Here is a 13,611-nt window from a genome sequence, read left to right on the forward strand (position 1 = left end):
TGCAAATGTTCTACTTATTTTCAGGCTTTCTCACTCCTAAAATACGTCACCCCCACAAAGAATGTAAGTATTGTCTGATGTTCCTCACAGCGCTGGTCATCTTCCGTTTCAGACAATTCACTGCACAATGTGTCCGCATCAGATGTGATAATAATTGTAGTGGCCAAATTACCGCTGGGCTAGATATTGTCCGAACACAGGTTCAGTATAAATGTGACTACAAAGGAAGAGATTGTCAAAGTTGATCAACTAGCGAGAAGCAGTGGTACAATGGCACAGAACTCACGCGCAGGATCTCCATTTGTTTTATAGATTGCAGAGCTGGTGATCTGTAGCTTTCACTCCCTGATTCCTGTCCTCAGTCCGACGAGCCTGCGCTCTCTCTCTGCGTCCGCGCTGACCAAAGCCTGCCAATGCCTGAAGCCATCGCTTTCCCTGCTGTCACCAGCACAGAAGGCAGCTATAATGCAGGCACTGCGGGTAGGGTGTTTATATCCAACTCTGGGAATAACCATCATGAATTCTCGGCCAACCACCAGGACGCATTTGATTTTTGTATTTTTAATTGCTGTGCTTCTGTGGCTTGTGTGTTGTACTAGTAGTGGCATCACCTGTGCTATTTTGCAGTATATATCAATTACACTTAATGTAACTATGTATTGTATAAATAACACAAAGTCCAGCACACACTGTCTTTAGATAATAGAACAAATGAAAAGGGATAATGCCAAGAAGAAATGTAATGACATTTAATATCCAACACAAACCACCAGTATAAGAACCACACCCACTACATCAAAAATTGATAACATGTAATAATAAAACAGGCAAAAACAAAGGGAATAATGGAGGGGAGAGGGCAGTGTATAAGGTACAAACACAGTAGGGTCAAGACAACACATAGGCGGGTACAAACAATGGGGAAGCAGCAGTGTTGTCTTGACCCTACTGTGTTATCAATTTTTGATGTAGTGGGTGTGGTTCTTATACCGGTGGTTTGTGTTGGATATTAAATGTCATTACATTTCTTCTTGACATTATCCCTTTTAATTTGTTCTATTATGTAAAGACAGTGTGTGCTGGACTTTGTGTTATTTATATTGTATATTGGAGGTATTGGGTCCTCCGTAGTCCGTTGCACCCTGCAAATATTCTTTTGCCTTATAGTGTGTGCTGTATATCATTTTTCTGTTCTGTAACTATGTATTTGTAACCTTGTATTTGTCATCATAACTCTGTGCCCAGGACATACTGGAAAATGAGAGATAACTCTCAATGTATTACTTAGTGGTGAAACATTGTTATAAATAAAATAAATATTCCTGGATATCTTTTTATTAAACAGCCTCTTAAGATTAAACGTTCTGCTGCCTGAAAATCTCATACATAGGAATACAGATGTATTATTTTTTATCCGTGAGCCGGATCAGGCATAACCCATAATCTTACTGGTCCAGGACCAGGTTGCCTATGATAATTCCTTCCGAAGTCTATGAAACACAAACAAAAATAATGTCTTCAGCCTGTGCGTTTTCTCTTCTTTCCACACAATTAGAGATATATTCGTGAACGAGAGATCTGGCCAATGCAATTGGCTTGCCTTCTTCCATTTGCTCCACTTAAGCTTTTGCACCTGGACACACAGATATTACTAAGGAATATGAGTCTGTATGGAGAACTGACATGGACGCCCCAGCAGGTACCACAACATCTTGTAGGCTGTTATCTTAAAGACCTGTAGTTGTTGGAGAGACAGCTGACTTGAGGATGTGAGAGTGATGTAGTCAGTTTCTATTGGAACATTAGGGTAATGAGCTAGAAGTATATGATGTACATCCGTCAACGAGCTTCTTGAGAAATCTGGTTGCAATCCTTATATCTTGGGATATAGCCAAACAGGTAGAAGGGCAAAGAGCCTGTATTTGTTGTATGCTCCATGATATCAGTCTGATGGCTTTCTGTGCAAACAGACCCAGTTCCTGTGGAGGAAGATTCAAGCTTGGACCAATCTGACCAAGAATACCATTCTGTAAGTCTGCTAATATGCAAAGGACTGCGTGAACAAAGCGTGCGTTATCTGGCACCTAAATCACATGAAGTTATCAACTCCTTGTGACTTGGGGAAAGTCTGTATATCTTGTGCCAAGTATCAAAAATTGATACTAAGTTCTGTGATTATGTTCAGCTTTGTGTAGGACAAGGGTAGGCAACTCCAGTCCTCAAGAGCTACCAAGCTGTCTGGTTTTCAGGATATCCCTGCTTCAGCACAGGTGGCTCAATCAGTGGCTCAGTCTGAGCCACTGATTGAGCCACCTGTGCTGAAGCAGGGATTTCCTGAAAACCTCATCTATTGGTGGCCCTTAAGGACTGGACTGGTCCACCCCTGCTTTAGAACACAGACTCATTCTACTTGTAAAACACTGTTCACGTTATGTATGAAACACATAGTAACACATTTGAAACGGGTTCATTCTGTTTGTCTAGAAACGTCACAATGTCCTCGCATTCTGGTGGTCGTTGTTGGGTTAGAATAACCTATGTTCTGCCTTTTTGGTTTGGTACCACCTGCAAAGTACACAACAAATGACTTCCAGTTACATAGTGAAAATGTTACATAGTAAATATGGTAACTTCATTGACATGTTTCTAGCATGAAGTATAATGAGATTAAGGTATTTATTTAACAAAGGTAGTAAAGACCCTGATGTTTTGATATTAGAATCTGTCACTAAAGAATGATGCAGCCATGTGAAGTAGTTGAGTAAACCATAATATACCGTGCAGCGGTACCTATGTAGTAGGTACAATACATATTTTTGGGCCCTGTAGGGCCAGCGGTACCTGGTATACAGAACGTTTTTGTGTGTGGAGAGCTGCATACCGGTAGGTACCGTTAGGGGACTTCCATAGGAATCGCTTGGAAGTACCAACATTCAGCACCAGGAGATGTAGGGACCTGATTTGATGGGCAAAATGTTGGCGGGCTTGCAGTAATAGTATACCTTTAAAGCAGCATCCAAGCTGCAGTTCCCCCCCCCCCCTTAATATGTGGTGCATCAATATAATCCACACAATGATAAGGAGTTAGCTAAATTGCTGATCGATCGGTGAAGATTCGGCTCGGGGGTTCACTAAATGGCTGTAGCAGAAGGGGACCGAAGATAGCAACGTTCTGTGGGGAAGATCATGTGACCAGGCAGTCACTAGATACAATTAGTGAAAGAGGGCAGGGCTCGAAATGGGGTGTGCCAGAGCCTGTTTCAGAAGAGGAAGGGGATGTGACTTTGTAAATGGTTGCTATAAAAACAAGAAATGCTTGTTACATTATAATACATTAAAAATGTAATTTAGAGTTGTTTTTAAAAAAAAAATTACAAGTATTTTCACAAAGCACAGAACTGATTTATTATCAAAGCACACATGTGGAATATTGCTTAGTCTGCAGCGTTAAATAGTGTTACTATGGAATAACTATGAACTACAAGTCGGTTTCACCATTCTGTTTTCTTGCCAAAAGCGCCCTTGGCACCCTTGCTAATGGGCTTGAGTGCGACACCCTACAGCGGCTGAACACCCTTTCGGAAATCCGAGATGTGGTCAAGTATCTCCATGGGGTTCCAAGTGGTCTGCGCAAAAGCCTTGTAAGAACTGTTTTATTATTAGCAAGATACAAGTACAACACCCCTGCGCCCCAATTTGCATTACTGGCAGGTAATGCTCACTTTCATTTATTTCAAACTGCAGAGGCACATATACTCACCTGAAAAACCCTATTAAGGTGATTGGCAGGGAAGCGAGAAGAACCCCTTAATGTGCGATTGACATACAATGGGATGAGGAAACGGTTATTTGGGAAAAATTGGGGGGAAAAATTAATTTCTTTAGCGTAGGATTGAGGTGTTTCCACAATTCACTGGGGTACACCTGATTGCATTGTTGTCAACTGTATAATTTGTTTTTTTACTCCCCCCCCCCCATTTATCCTATGTTTGAGGCCCCCCACTCTTTGTTTTTCATAGAGGAAGTGCATATTGGAAGAAATTCAGAAGCGGCCTGGATTATCCTGGGAGGACACGGCTTGGCTTGGACCTGACTTACCGTATGTGCAGTCCAGTAGAGTGCATTCTTATTTTGTAGTTTTTCCAGTGTAAAGCCCAATATCCTGCTTTCAGAAATGTCCCAGAGGAAGAAATTCCCTGGTGTTCATTTTTTTTTGCATGTCCCATTGGTGACGGGTACATGTAATTCCACGGGTACATGTAATTCCACGGGTACATGTAATTCCACGGGTACATGTAATTCCATGGGTACATGTAATTCAGAGGTTTAACATTTCATCATCTACTTTTAGCTCCGAAGGGATGGAATTTCCCTGTCAAATATTGAGTGGCTTTATTGTATCATCTCTTTAGAGCAGGGCTAGTCCTCAAGAACTACCAAACATGTCAGGTTTTCTGGATATCCCTGCTGCAGCACAGCTGGCCCAACCAGTCCCAGCTTCAGCACAGGTGGCTCAACCAGTCCCAGCTTCAGCACAGGTGGCTCAATCAGTCCCAGCTTCAGCCTAGGTGGCTCAATCAGTGGTGCTGTCTTCAACTGAGCCACTGATTGATCTACCTGTGCTGAAGCTGGGACTTATTGAGTCACCTGTGCTGAAGCAGGGATCTCCTGAAAACCTTACCTGTTGGTAGCCCTTGAGGACTGGAGTTGGCTACCCCTACTTTCGATTGATTATAATATCTTGCACAACCAAGATTTCACTCGTTTGACACTGAATATATTGCCGTACTCGGACGCTCACCAGATTTCTCAATATTTCCTTTGAACTGTAATTCTTCCAGCTCTTCGAGCACTTTTATTACTGAGGGGTAATGTCGAAAGTCAAACGGTTGAATACAGTGATCGCAGAGTTCTTTTCTTCTTGCCATTTAGTGTGAAGCTAATTGACAGGCTTCCTAATGAATCGGTGAAGATGTTCTTGGAACATGTCCATAAAGACCCTAGAAGCTTCTTGGAGCTCCAACCTCATAAGAAAGCTGCGTTGGCTCAAAGAGCTCTTCATGTCCTGGTAAGAGGACGCATTAATCCCACAGGTCTACAATTCATTATTAAGCGTACGGAGGAAGTTGAAGATGAGAGAGCACAAAGCAACAATAGAAATATGAGAGCCTCCCATGCTTTACATAATCTCTACCTTCCTAACATGGTATACTATTCAACACTACGTTTTGTTGTATGTGTGTGGTGCAATCTCATGCAATATGTTGCACAACCACCGTAACTTGTGTATACAAACAACTGTTTACTGTATCTTGTATATTTGATGTACCTATATACTTTTTTGTGTAGCTGGAGATACTTTGAGATATCCTGGGAAGGGACAGAGATGACAACTAATACAATTGTTGGGTTTAAGATCAACACTTTAACCGCAATGTCACGCCGTCTCTATGGAAAATACTTTGTGTTCAGTTTTGTTTTCCAATGGGCTTTTGTTTGATCTGAAATGCAATTTCCAACGTGCTTTACTTAATAGACACGTCTAGATAGTTTATGTGCTAGAAAAGGGTATTGCCGTTGTAATACTGCACCTGCTTATTCAGGAAGGTCTCTTTGTTTGATTGTTAAATGTAAGAAATATGTAACTTTAGATGTTTCCGTTGATAGCATATTCCATCGCATGGGGAGATAAGTGCGGAAGATCTGGACCTGCTGGGACCTTTGGTTGGGTTTATTGGAGAAGAAAATATCTTCCGCATCAACAGGAGACATTTGTTGCTTCATCTGGATGAGCTGAAGACCTCATGCCTTTCTGACGAATTCACAGGAACACTTGGGAAGATTTTAACAGAAGACGACATGCTAGGGTACGTTACCCAAATCTTTCTGTATACAGACACACACACACACGCACACACGCAAACACGCACACACGCACACATGCACACACGCACACACGCACACTGAATTCTAAGAAACCAACCTCATCCCTCCCCTCCTCCTCTTACCCCCCTAAACCATTCTCTCCCCCCCCTCATCTCTCTCCCTCCCATCACTTTCCTGTAATACCTTATGATGTCCCCAAATCATCCCACTTCTCTCTCTCCTTCTCCAACATTCTTACTTTCCCCCCACGTGCCAACTGACTTCCTCTATTTCTTTGTCTGCTTTCTGTGTAAACTTTATAGCTATCTGACTCTCATTGTGATGTCAGCAGTATGATGTCACGTGCAAGATACATAGTCTACAAGGTACAACACCCAGTGGCTGACTTGCTTAGACAAATTGTAATAACTCAGAAATAAAAATAGAATGTATCCAGTTTCCAAACACAGACACAACCCGGCTCCTTAATCTTAGGAACCATCATGCAAAATATGGTCTCTGAAATCTTAAGAGGTATCCAAATGCATAAAGAACAGACAAACAGCTTTCCAAAATATATAGTAGATGCATTTCCATACACATGGAACCTAATGTTCATAGAAGCACCCCCGTTGGTATATGTAGAGTATTATCTCATTCTCTCATTCTCTCTCTCTCTCTCTCATTCGCTCTCTGACGAGAGAGAGAGAATATCAGTTGTGTGTAATAAACCTTTCACATACAGTATATTCCATTCCCACAGGAATCCAGCTCACTGGACACAGAAAGATATAGAGCACACAGGACGACTTCTCTTCTCTCTGACAACTGAAAATATGTATTCTTTGCCCAAGGTAAGAGGTTGAGCTTTTCTTCTGACTGGAGCATAGAGAGTAACACATTGCTTATCCTATGAAAGGGTTAATTGAGTGAGTACTGTCTTTCTACTGGAAACCACCTTCTCCTGGAGTCACTGTAGAATTGGGCAAACCTAAAGCGCATAGGAGGGAAAGAGACAGAACATTAGTATAGTCTGTAAAATGAAGGGGAACGTCCTGCTGTAAATATTAAACTTACAGGATAGATGTTGAATATATGCAGCGACTCCACTTGAGTCTTGACAAGGAGGAAGATCCTGGCTGCTGGGCTCTCTTTACAGCGAATCCAGACTGCTGGGCTCAGCTAGGCTGTTTTTCGCTGAAGCAGATCACACCGCTCAAACAGTAGAGTATAGTGAAATTAACGGGGTTCAGCTCCAGTGACCCCCCCTCCGTGCTTCAATTCTGCATTTCAAATAAAAACCATCGCTGTCTTGAATTGCTCCTTTAAATGCATCCACCGTCATGTCACTTACTAGGACGTGCTGGGACGGGGGGCCCTGGAATGGCTGTTGGAGAGTCAGAGACTGTGGGAAGAGAGCGAGGTGGGAAGGATTTGTAGGAAGCAGAGCGCATGTCTCGAGGACAAAGTGAGGAGAAACAGAATGATCTTGATGTCTACCCTGACGAAAAGCAGCTTTAGAGGCCTCAGAGGTGAGAACGGAGGGGAGATTTAATTCACTTGTTTTACAAGGGTTTCACTTTCCATTGGTTGAACAATCCCTGAGTTTTTCGTGTTTAATGTGTGCAGCAAAAACAAATATCACTTGTGAGCACATGTCTCAGAAAGGTCCACAAACCGGCCACTCCCCATTATCTCTTAGCATATACAGTGCTTCCCCTGCAGCCGGGATTCTGGGTAATGACATGCAAATAAGCACACAGTGTGTCACTTTTGGCTTCTTATCCATTTTAACATGGATTCCCTATAAGCTTACTTCTGCCGTATTACACAGCTTTTCTGCACAGCCTGGGTTTTAATGTGAGAAGTTAGTGTTCAATTATATTGCATTACTCTACGGTTTTTGTTATTTTGTAGCGGCTGTGTTCATCGTGCCCCTATAGAGTAGGGACCCCATGACGATGTTACAGATCACATTACAGATAGCAAGATATGGGGGTTATCCGTTGAATTGTGCACGGAATCTCCCATTCAAATCAATGTGAGTTTTTGTATGGGGGTGTCTGATCGCCAGTATTGCTCTTTAACCATTAACACACACGTGCATAAATATGTTAGAGCGCGTTACAAGATAACGAGGGAGTGACTGTGCGATGTTCTCCTGTTCGGCTCTATCACAATTTAACGAATGACCCCCGAAGTGCATAACCATTACGGATCACATTAAGCATGCCAGATAAGGGGCTTACCTATAGCAGATCCCATTATACATGCAAAACCCAACACATTAGATGCTGTAGCTCATATTGTATGTACGAGATAAGGTGCATAAATATTACAGAACCTGTTGCACATACACAATGAGGGACGTTGAACAAATAATACAGGATGTAAAAATAATTACTTTATTGCATATAGCGCTTTTCTCCCAATGGGACTCCAAGCGCGTCACAATTACAGTATAGCGCGCGGTACGCAGCACATAGGAATGTTACAGACACAGTCGCTGCCCAGGTGAGCTTACAATCTATGTGTTTGGTGCCTGAGGCACAGGGAGATAAAGTGACTCGCCCAAGGTCACAAGGAGCCGACACCGGGAATTGAACCAAATCCCCCTGATTTACACTCAATGTTGTTATTTTTAAATGGTGTTATTTTTACAGTCAGTGTCGTTACTCGCTGAGCCGCTACTGCAGCCCATGTAGAAAATATAGCAACATTGTAGAAACTGACAGTAGATAAGGGCGACTTTGCCATCCTGGCCTGCACATTTAAAGTAAATATTACAGGTTATATTGTACGTACATTCCTTACAAATGTGTTACAGATTCCACTTCACATGCAAGATATTACAGATGGCAAAGGGGCTACAATCTGCAACCTCCCCAATTCCTTTTCTTTTTTACTCCGTTTGGGTTGTGACAGATGTCACTCTCGGCTGTTTGTGCATTGTAACCGTGTGTGTTGGAGAATTTGCAGTGTTGCTGTGGCCTCCTGTCTTTTCTCCATCGCAGACCCCATTCCCAGCTGTGCGGACATGAGAATAACATTCCCCTCAGCATGGAGCACTGGTCAGCTGGCCGGAATGTCACTGTCAGAGTTTGAAGACTGTCTGGAGTTAATTAGTCAGGATATTGATCTTACTGCGGACCAGTCGAAAGCTGCTCTGGCAAAAACAAAGCAGGTAAATTAGTTTATTTCAGTGAAGTTCCCACACTGTAATGTTGATATCTGCATTCTGATTTATTTCCTCTTCTTACACATTTAATACGCTCAGTGGGATACAATTTGCCTATCAATTAGTTTATGTTAACTGCCACCGCTACCCTCCTCTGCTGTCCCCACCTTCCTCTGCTGCCCCCACCATCCTCTGCTGCCCCCACCATCCTCTGCCCCACCTTCCTCTGCCGCCCCCACCCTCCTCTGCCACCACCATCCTTCTCTTCCTCCAACCTCCTCTGCTGCCCACCCTCCTCTGCTGCCCCCACCCTCCTCTGCCCCCTCCACCCTCCTCTGCCCCCCCCCCCACCCTCCTCAGCCCCCTACACCCTCTTCTGACCCCCCACCCTCCTCTGCCCCCGCTGAGATGAAAATCTGTCGCAGTTTAACCAGGGCGTGTGGTCGCCCTATTAATAGAAGAACTGAGACAAACAACTTGGACATCTTCCCAAAGCATTAACTTCAATATGTCGCTGTTTCAAGCTACAAACAGTGAAGTTTAGTTCTTAGATCTTAAGTTCCCCTTAGTGGCTAAAAATTCAGTTTGCTTCAGTTGGTGTCAGCAACAATCTTACAGCAAGCCACTTTCTGGTTGTGGGTATTGAGAATAGCAAGCAACATCTCATTACAGAATGACAAAATGTCCTTGTCCTCCTATCTAATTTCTGAACGGCCCTACAAGCTTCTAACGTGGCTCGGCCCACTCTCATACTCTGATATTATGTATCACACAGCTGTTTGGTCCAGTTAAAACCATGAGTCCGGTGCAGATACTCCAGATGGGTCACCTGGCCAGTCATATGAGTGAAAAAGAACTGCAAGATATGGAAATCTCAGACTGGGGAGTGGTGTCTTTTCTCGGGCGGATGGAAGGCTGGTCTCTAAAACAGGTACTGTATGTCTTTCTAGAGACGAAGAACTGTTTAGAGCCATATATGGGAACGGCAATATACTGAAAGTAGTCTTGTCATTCCCAGCCCCTCATTTCTTAGTTGTGTTTCATAATTACAGGTAATTTTTTAAGTTTAGACATGAAAGCTTGATGTGATAGAACAGAGTTTCACTATGTGGGTACATGGTAGAGAAAAACATCCAGAGGCTCAAGGAAAGGTGTATCCAGTATAAAATGTATGCGCTAATGTGGGATAAATCAATAAGAGTTATGCTGATGACACACTATATATATATATAGTGGCGGTCCTATATACAGGCGGTCCTCGGTTATCCACCGGAATCCGTCCCGCAAACCGACGTCGGATTGCGACACGTCGTATTGCGGATCCAATGTTAATCCGCGGCTGTGAGCATAGGATAATCCGTACCGACGTTGGATAATTCGCTCAGCGGAATCCATTTTCTGGCAATAGAAAATCCGTTCAATGGATAATGGACCGACCGATCACAAGGACCACCTGTATATCCATACACCTACCCGGGCCCCATGAATAAAGGTACCAAACTTTATGAGGAAGACGAAGTCATGGGTGTTGTTATGAAGTTCTGGTCTTTTCAATGATTCCAGAGTTGGTCGTGGTTAAGCAGCGTCGCAGCTCCTCGAGAAGCCGCCGTTTGGTGTGAAACGCGTGGGAGGACTTTTTATCTGTTTTTTTTCATTCACCATGACCCAAATAATTTTTTTTTTTTATATTTGTCTAATTGTTGCGAGTTCCTGAGCGATCCTTGGCTTGCTGTGTCTCCATTCACTTCCGACGTTTTGTCTACGTCACTATTTGGACCCTGAAATTATATTCTGCAAATGTTTTTCAAGGTGGAAGGGGTAATCTAGAATAGCAATAAAAAAAATCAGCAACATAGGATAGGGATAAAAGGAGCAAGTGAGATAATCATGAACAAATAGAAATAGACTAAAAACAACAGAATTAGAGGGAAAATAGCCTTGTTCGTCCGTCTCTTTTTCATTCCCGTGCTTGGATATTTACAACGTACAATGGAAGACAGTTTATTAAAACTATACGGCCCCAGCTCGCTTGATTCACTCGCTCAACTATTCTCTGCAGATGAGGACATTAGTGGCGAGCATTCTTCGCCAGAGCAGGAAAGGACCATCTGACCTAGATCTGACAGAGGTGACCTGTCTTGGACACCTTCTCTGTGGTCTGGGAGTGGACGAATTAAAGAGAATAAATAAGCAGGAGTTCAGGTGAGTTTCTGCAAACATTCTTGATGGCACCAAAGCATTGTGATGGGTTGATGGACAGAAATGGAAAAATTGCGAAGGTCCATAAGTTAAAAAGGGGTTACTGTGCTTAAATACTGTAGAACTTTATCTCCTTTGATCAATTTTGTCTATAAAGGGTTTTGTATATTACATAGCAGAGTTAGCTGCTTGTCTGAAACACCATAGGCCATATTTACGAAGTAGTGCTTTTTGATTAGACAACCTCCCAGCACTGGAAGACACCTTGAATGGTCCTGAATGTCTTCTGGCATCGGAAGGTGTCATATGGAATAGAATGAGTAGGTAGTAGTTTGTAAGATTTACATTTTTGATAAAAGACCACTGGCGCTTTAAACCCAATACATGACCTCTGTTGGGCCTGAAACCCCTGACATTACCCCAAGAGCATTCTGGGTAAGAAGAGAGGCCATGTTTGTTTGAGACTTGGCCAGTCTAACACATCATTGTACTTGTAGGTCTGTAAGTAAAACTAATTACTGTCACAGTTTGGGAGAGATGAAAAGCATGGTCCCAGCTAACGCAATGATTCCAACGTGTGTCCCTGCAGCCAGGCGGCTGTGTTTGTGGGTTCCCTGAAACTGACATGCTCTGAGGCTCAGCTGGAAGCCCTGGCTGAGCTCTTAACGTCCATGTCGGCATTCGATGCGGTCAGCAGGTGGGGCCCAGAGATATTCACCGAGGTTGGAACTCTTGCAGGTGAACATGTTTATGTGTGTGTCAGTTTACCCGATTAGACATGTAATATTGTTATTAACAATGTATGTGTGCACAGCACATTAATTATTTCCAATACAGACACCGTTAATTGCTGCGAAAACATCCGATAATATAATGTTTCATTCTTTAGGTATAGGGAGGCTGTAGTTCCACAAATGTCAAATATAATTTATTGGGTAATTAGGTAACTGCTTTAGCCCATCACAATGTTGTAACAAGCGGCACAGAAAGTCAAATGTATTTTTCACTACTTCAAGCCACTTTTAACCCGTTCACTCCTTGTTCTTGAGTTCATTTCATATATTTAAATGATTGCATACACAGCACGGGTAAGCAATGTGTAGACCATGGAGACAATCTCTATGAATGATGAGGACAGCAGGCATAATGTAATGTCTTGTAATGTCTTGTAATGAGCTCTGGTGTACATTTAGAATACTGTGAGCCCAGGGATTCTGTACCCCCAAACACCTTCCAGTATAATGTATTACAATAAAAAAAACGTTATTTGCCCAAGATCATAAGATACTGACACAAGGATTCAACACTAGAGCCATTTAAAACAGTCGACCCCATTCACTTGACAATCATGCATAGTTGATGCTGTATAAGTCAAATTGATTGGAACCAGCATAGAGTGATTTGAATCCCTTCACTGTTGGAGGCACGTACACACATCACGAGGAGAGGACACAGCCCGCTGGGTGTCGATAGCCTTTTAATACTTTTTTTTGTGCTAAATTATTAGCTGGCCTTCCAGACATTGTTCTGTCTTCGATGGTAAGAAACCAGATTGAAGGGCTAACCGCTGATGCTGTCTCCCTTATTCCGGCACAGAAGTTTGCAGTGAGTACAGTAAATGCACACACATTGAGTGAAATGATTTCAAATGAAACACGATTAGCATGATAAACTCACAGTTTTTAGTGTGCATGCGTCTCCGTTATTGATGTGTGCTCCTGCGGGTACAGTCCATTTCCTGTCCTCAATGTACTACCTTCCTCGCCTGCAGCTATTTGGTCAAATATAATCTAGGCTAATTGAAAGACATTTTTTACAGTGCTATCCTTCTTGGAGAGTATATAGCTGCAACAGAGTTAAAACATATCATGACAGCATATTCCCTGCCAAATACAGCTAAACCCCGTTATAACGCGCCTCGTTATACCGCGATTCGGTTATAACGCGGTTTTCCCGTGGCTCCCGTTTAAAAAAAAAAAAAAAAAAAAAAATTTTTACATTTTTAAAAAAAAATTTTTTTTTGCACACTGCACACACTGCACACACTCACTGCACACACACTGCTCATTGCTCACACTGCCACACTGCACACACACTGCACACTGCACACACACTGCTCATTGCTCACACTGCACACACTGACACACTGCACACACACTGCACACACACTGCACACTGCACACACACTGCTCATTGCTCACACTGCACACACTGACACACTGCACACACACTGCACACACACTGCACACTGCACACACACTGTTCATTGCTCACACTGCACACACTGACACTGCACACACACTGCTCATTGCTCACACTGCACACACTGACACACTGCACACACACTGCACACACACTGCACACACACT

General features: G+C 42.9%; 2 protein-coding genes across 2 annotated transcripts in view; one reads left to right on the forward strand and one right to left on the reverse strand.

Moving 5' to 3' along the window:
* RPL37A (ribosomal protein L37a) overlaps positions 1–13,611 on the reverse strand; it is a 359,890-nt gene that overhangs the window by 327,906 nt on the left and 18,373 nt on the right. The window lies entirely within an intron of this gene.
* STRC (stereocilin) overlaps positions 1–13,611 on the forward strand; it is a 30,697-nt gene that overhangs the window by 14,197 nt on the left and 2,889 nt on the right. The window contains exons 11-25 of the mRNA XM_075576251.1: positions 25–63; positions 313–480; positions 1,556–1,699; positions 1,971–2,029; positions 3,518–3,641; positions 4,020–4,099; positions 4,933–5,068; positions 5,668–5,867; positions 6,629–6,719; positions 7,223–7,397; positions 8,601–9,049; positions 9,819–9,974; positions 11,103–11,245; positions 11,832–11,980; positions 12,750–12,847. Of these exons, the coding sequence (XP_075432366.1) occupies positions 25–63; positions 313–480; positions 1,556–1,699; positions 1,971–2,029; positions 3,518–3,641; positions 4,020–4,099; positions 4,933–5,068; positions 5,668–5,867; positions 6,629–6,719; positions 7,223–7,397; positions 8,601–9,049; positions 9,819–9,974; positions 11,103–11,245; positions 11,832–11,980; positions 12,750–12,847 (2,211 nt within the window). The remainder of the gene's footprint in view (positions 1–24; positions 64–312; positions 481–1,555; positions 1,700–1,970; positions 2,030–3,517; positions 3,642–4,019; positions 4,100–4,932; positions 5,069–5,667; positions 5,868–6,628; positions 6,720–7,222; positions 7,398–8,600; positions 9,050–9,818; positions 9,975–11,102; positions 11,246–11,831; positions 11,981–12,749; positions 12,848–13,611) is intronic.

This window comes from Ascaphus truei, chromosome 18 (assembly GCF_040206685.1).
Source record: "Ascaphus truei isolate aAscTru1 chromosome 18, aAscTru1.hap1, whole genome shotgun sequence".
NCBI lineage: Eukaryota > Metazoa > Chordata > Amphibia > Anura > Ascaphidae > Ascaphus > Ascaphus truei.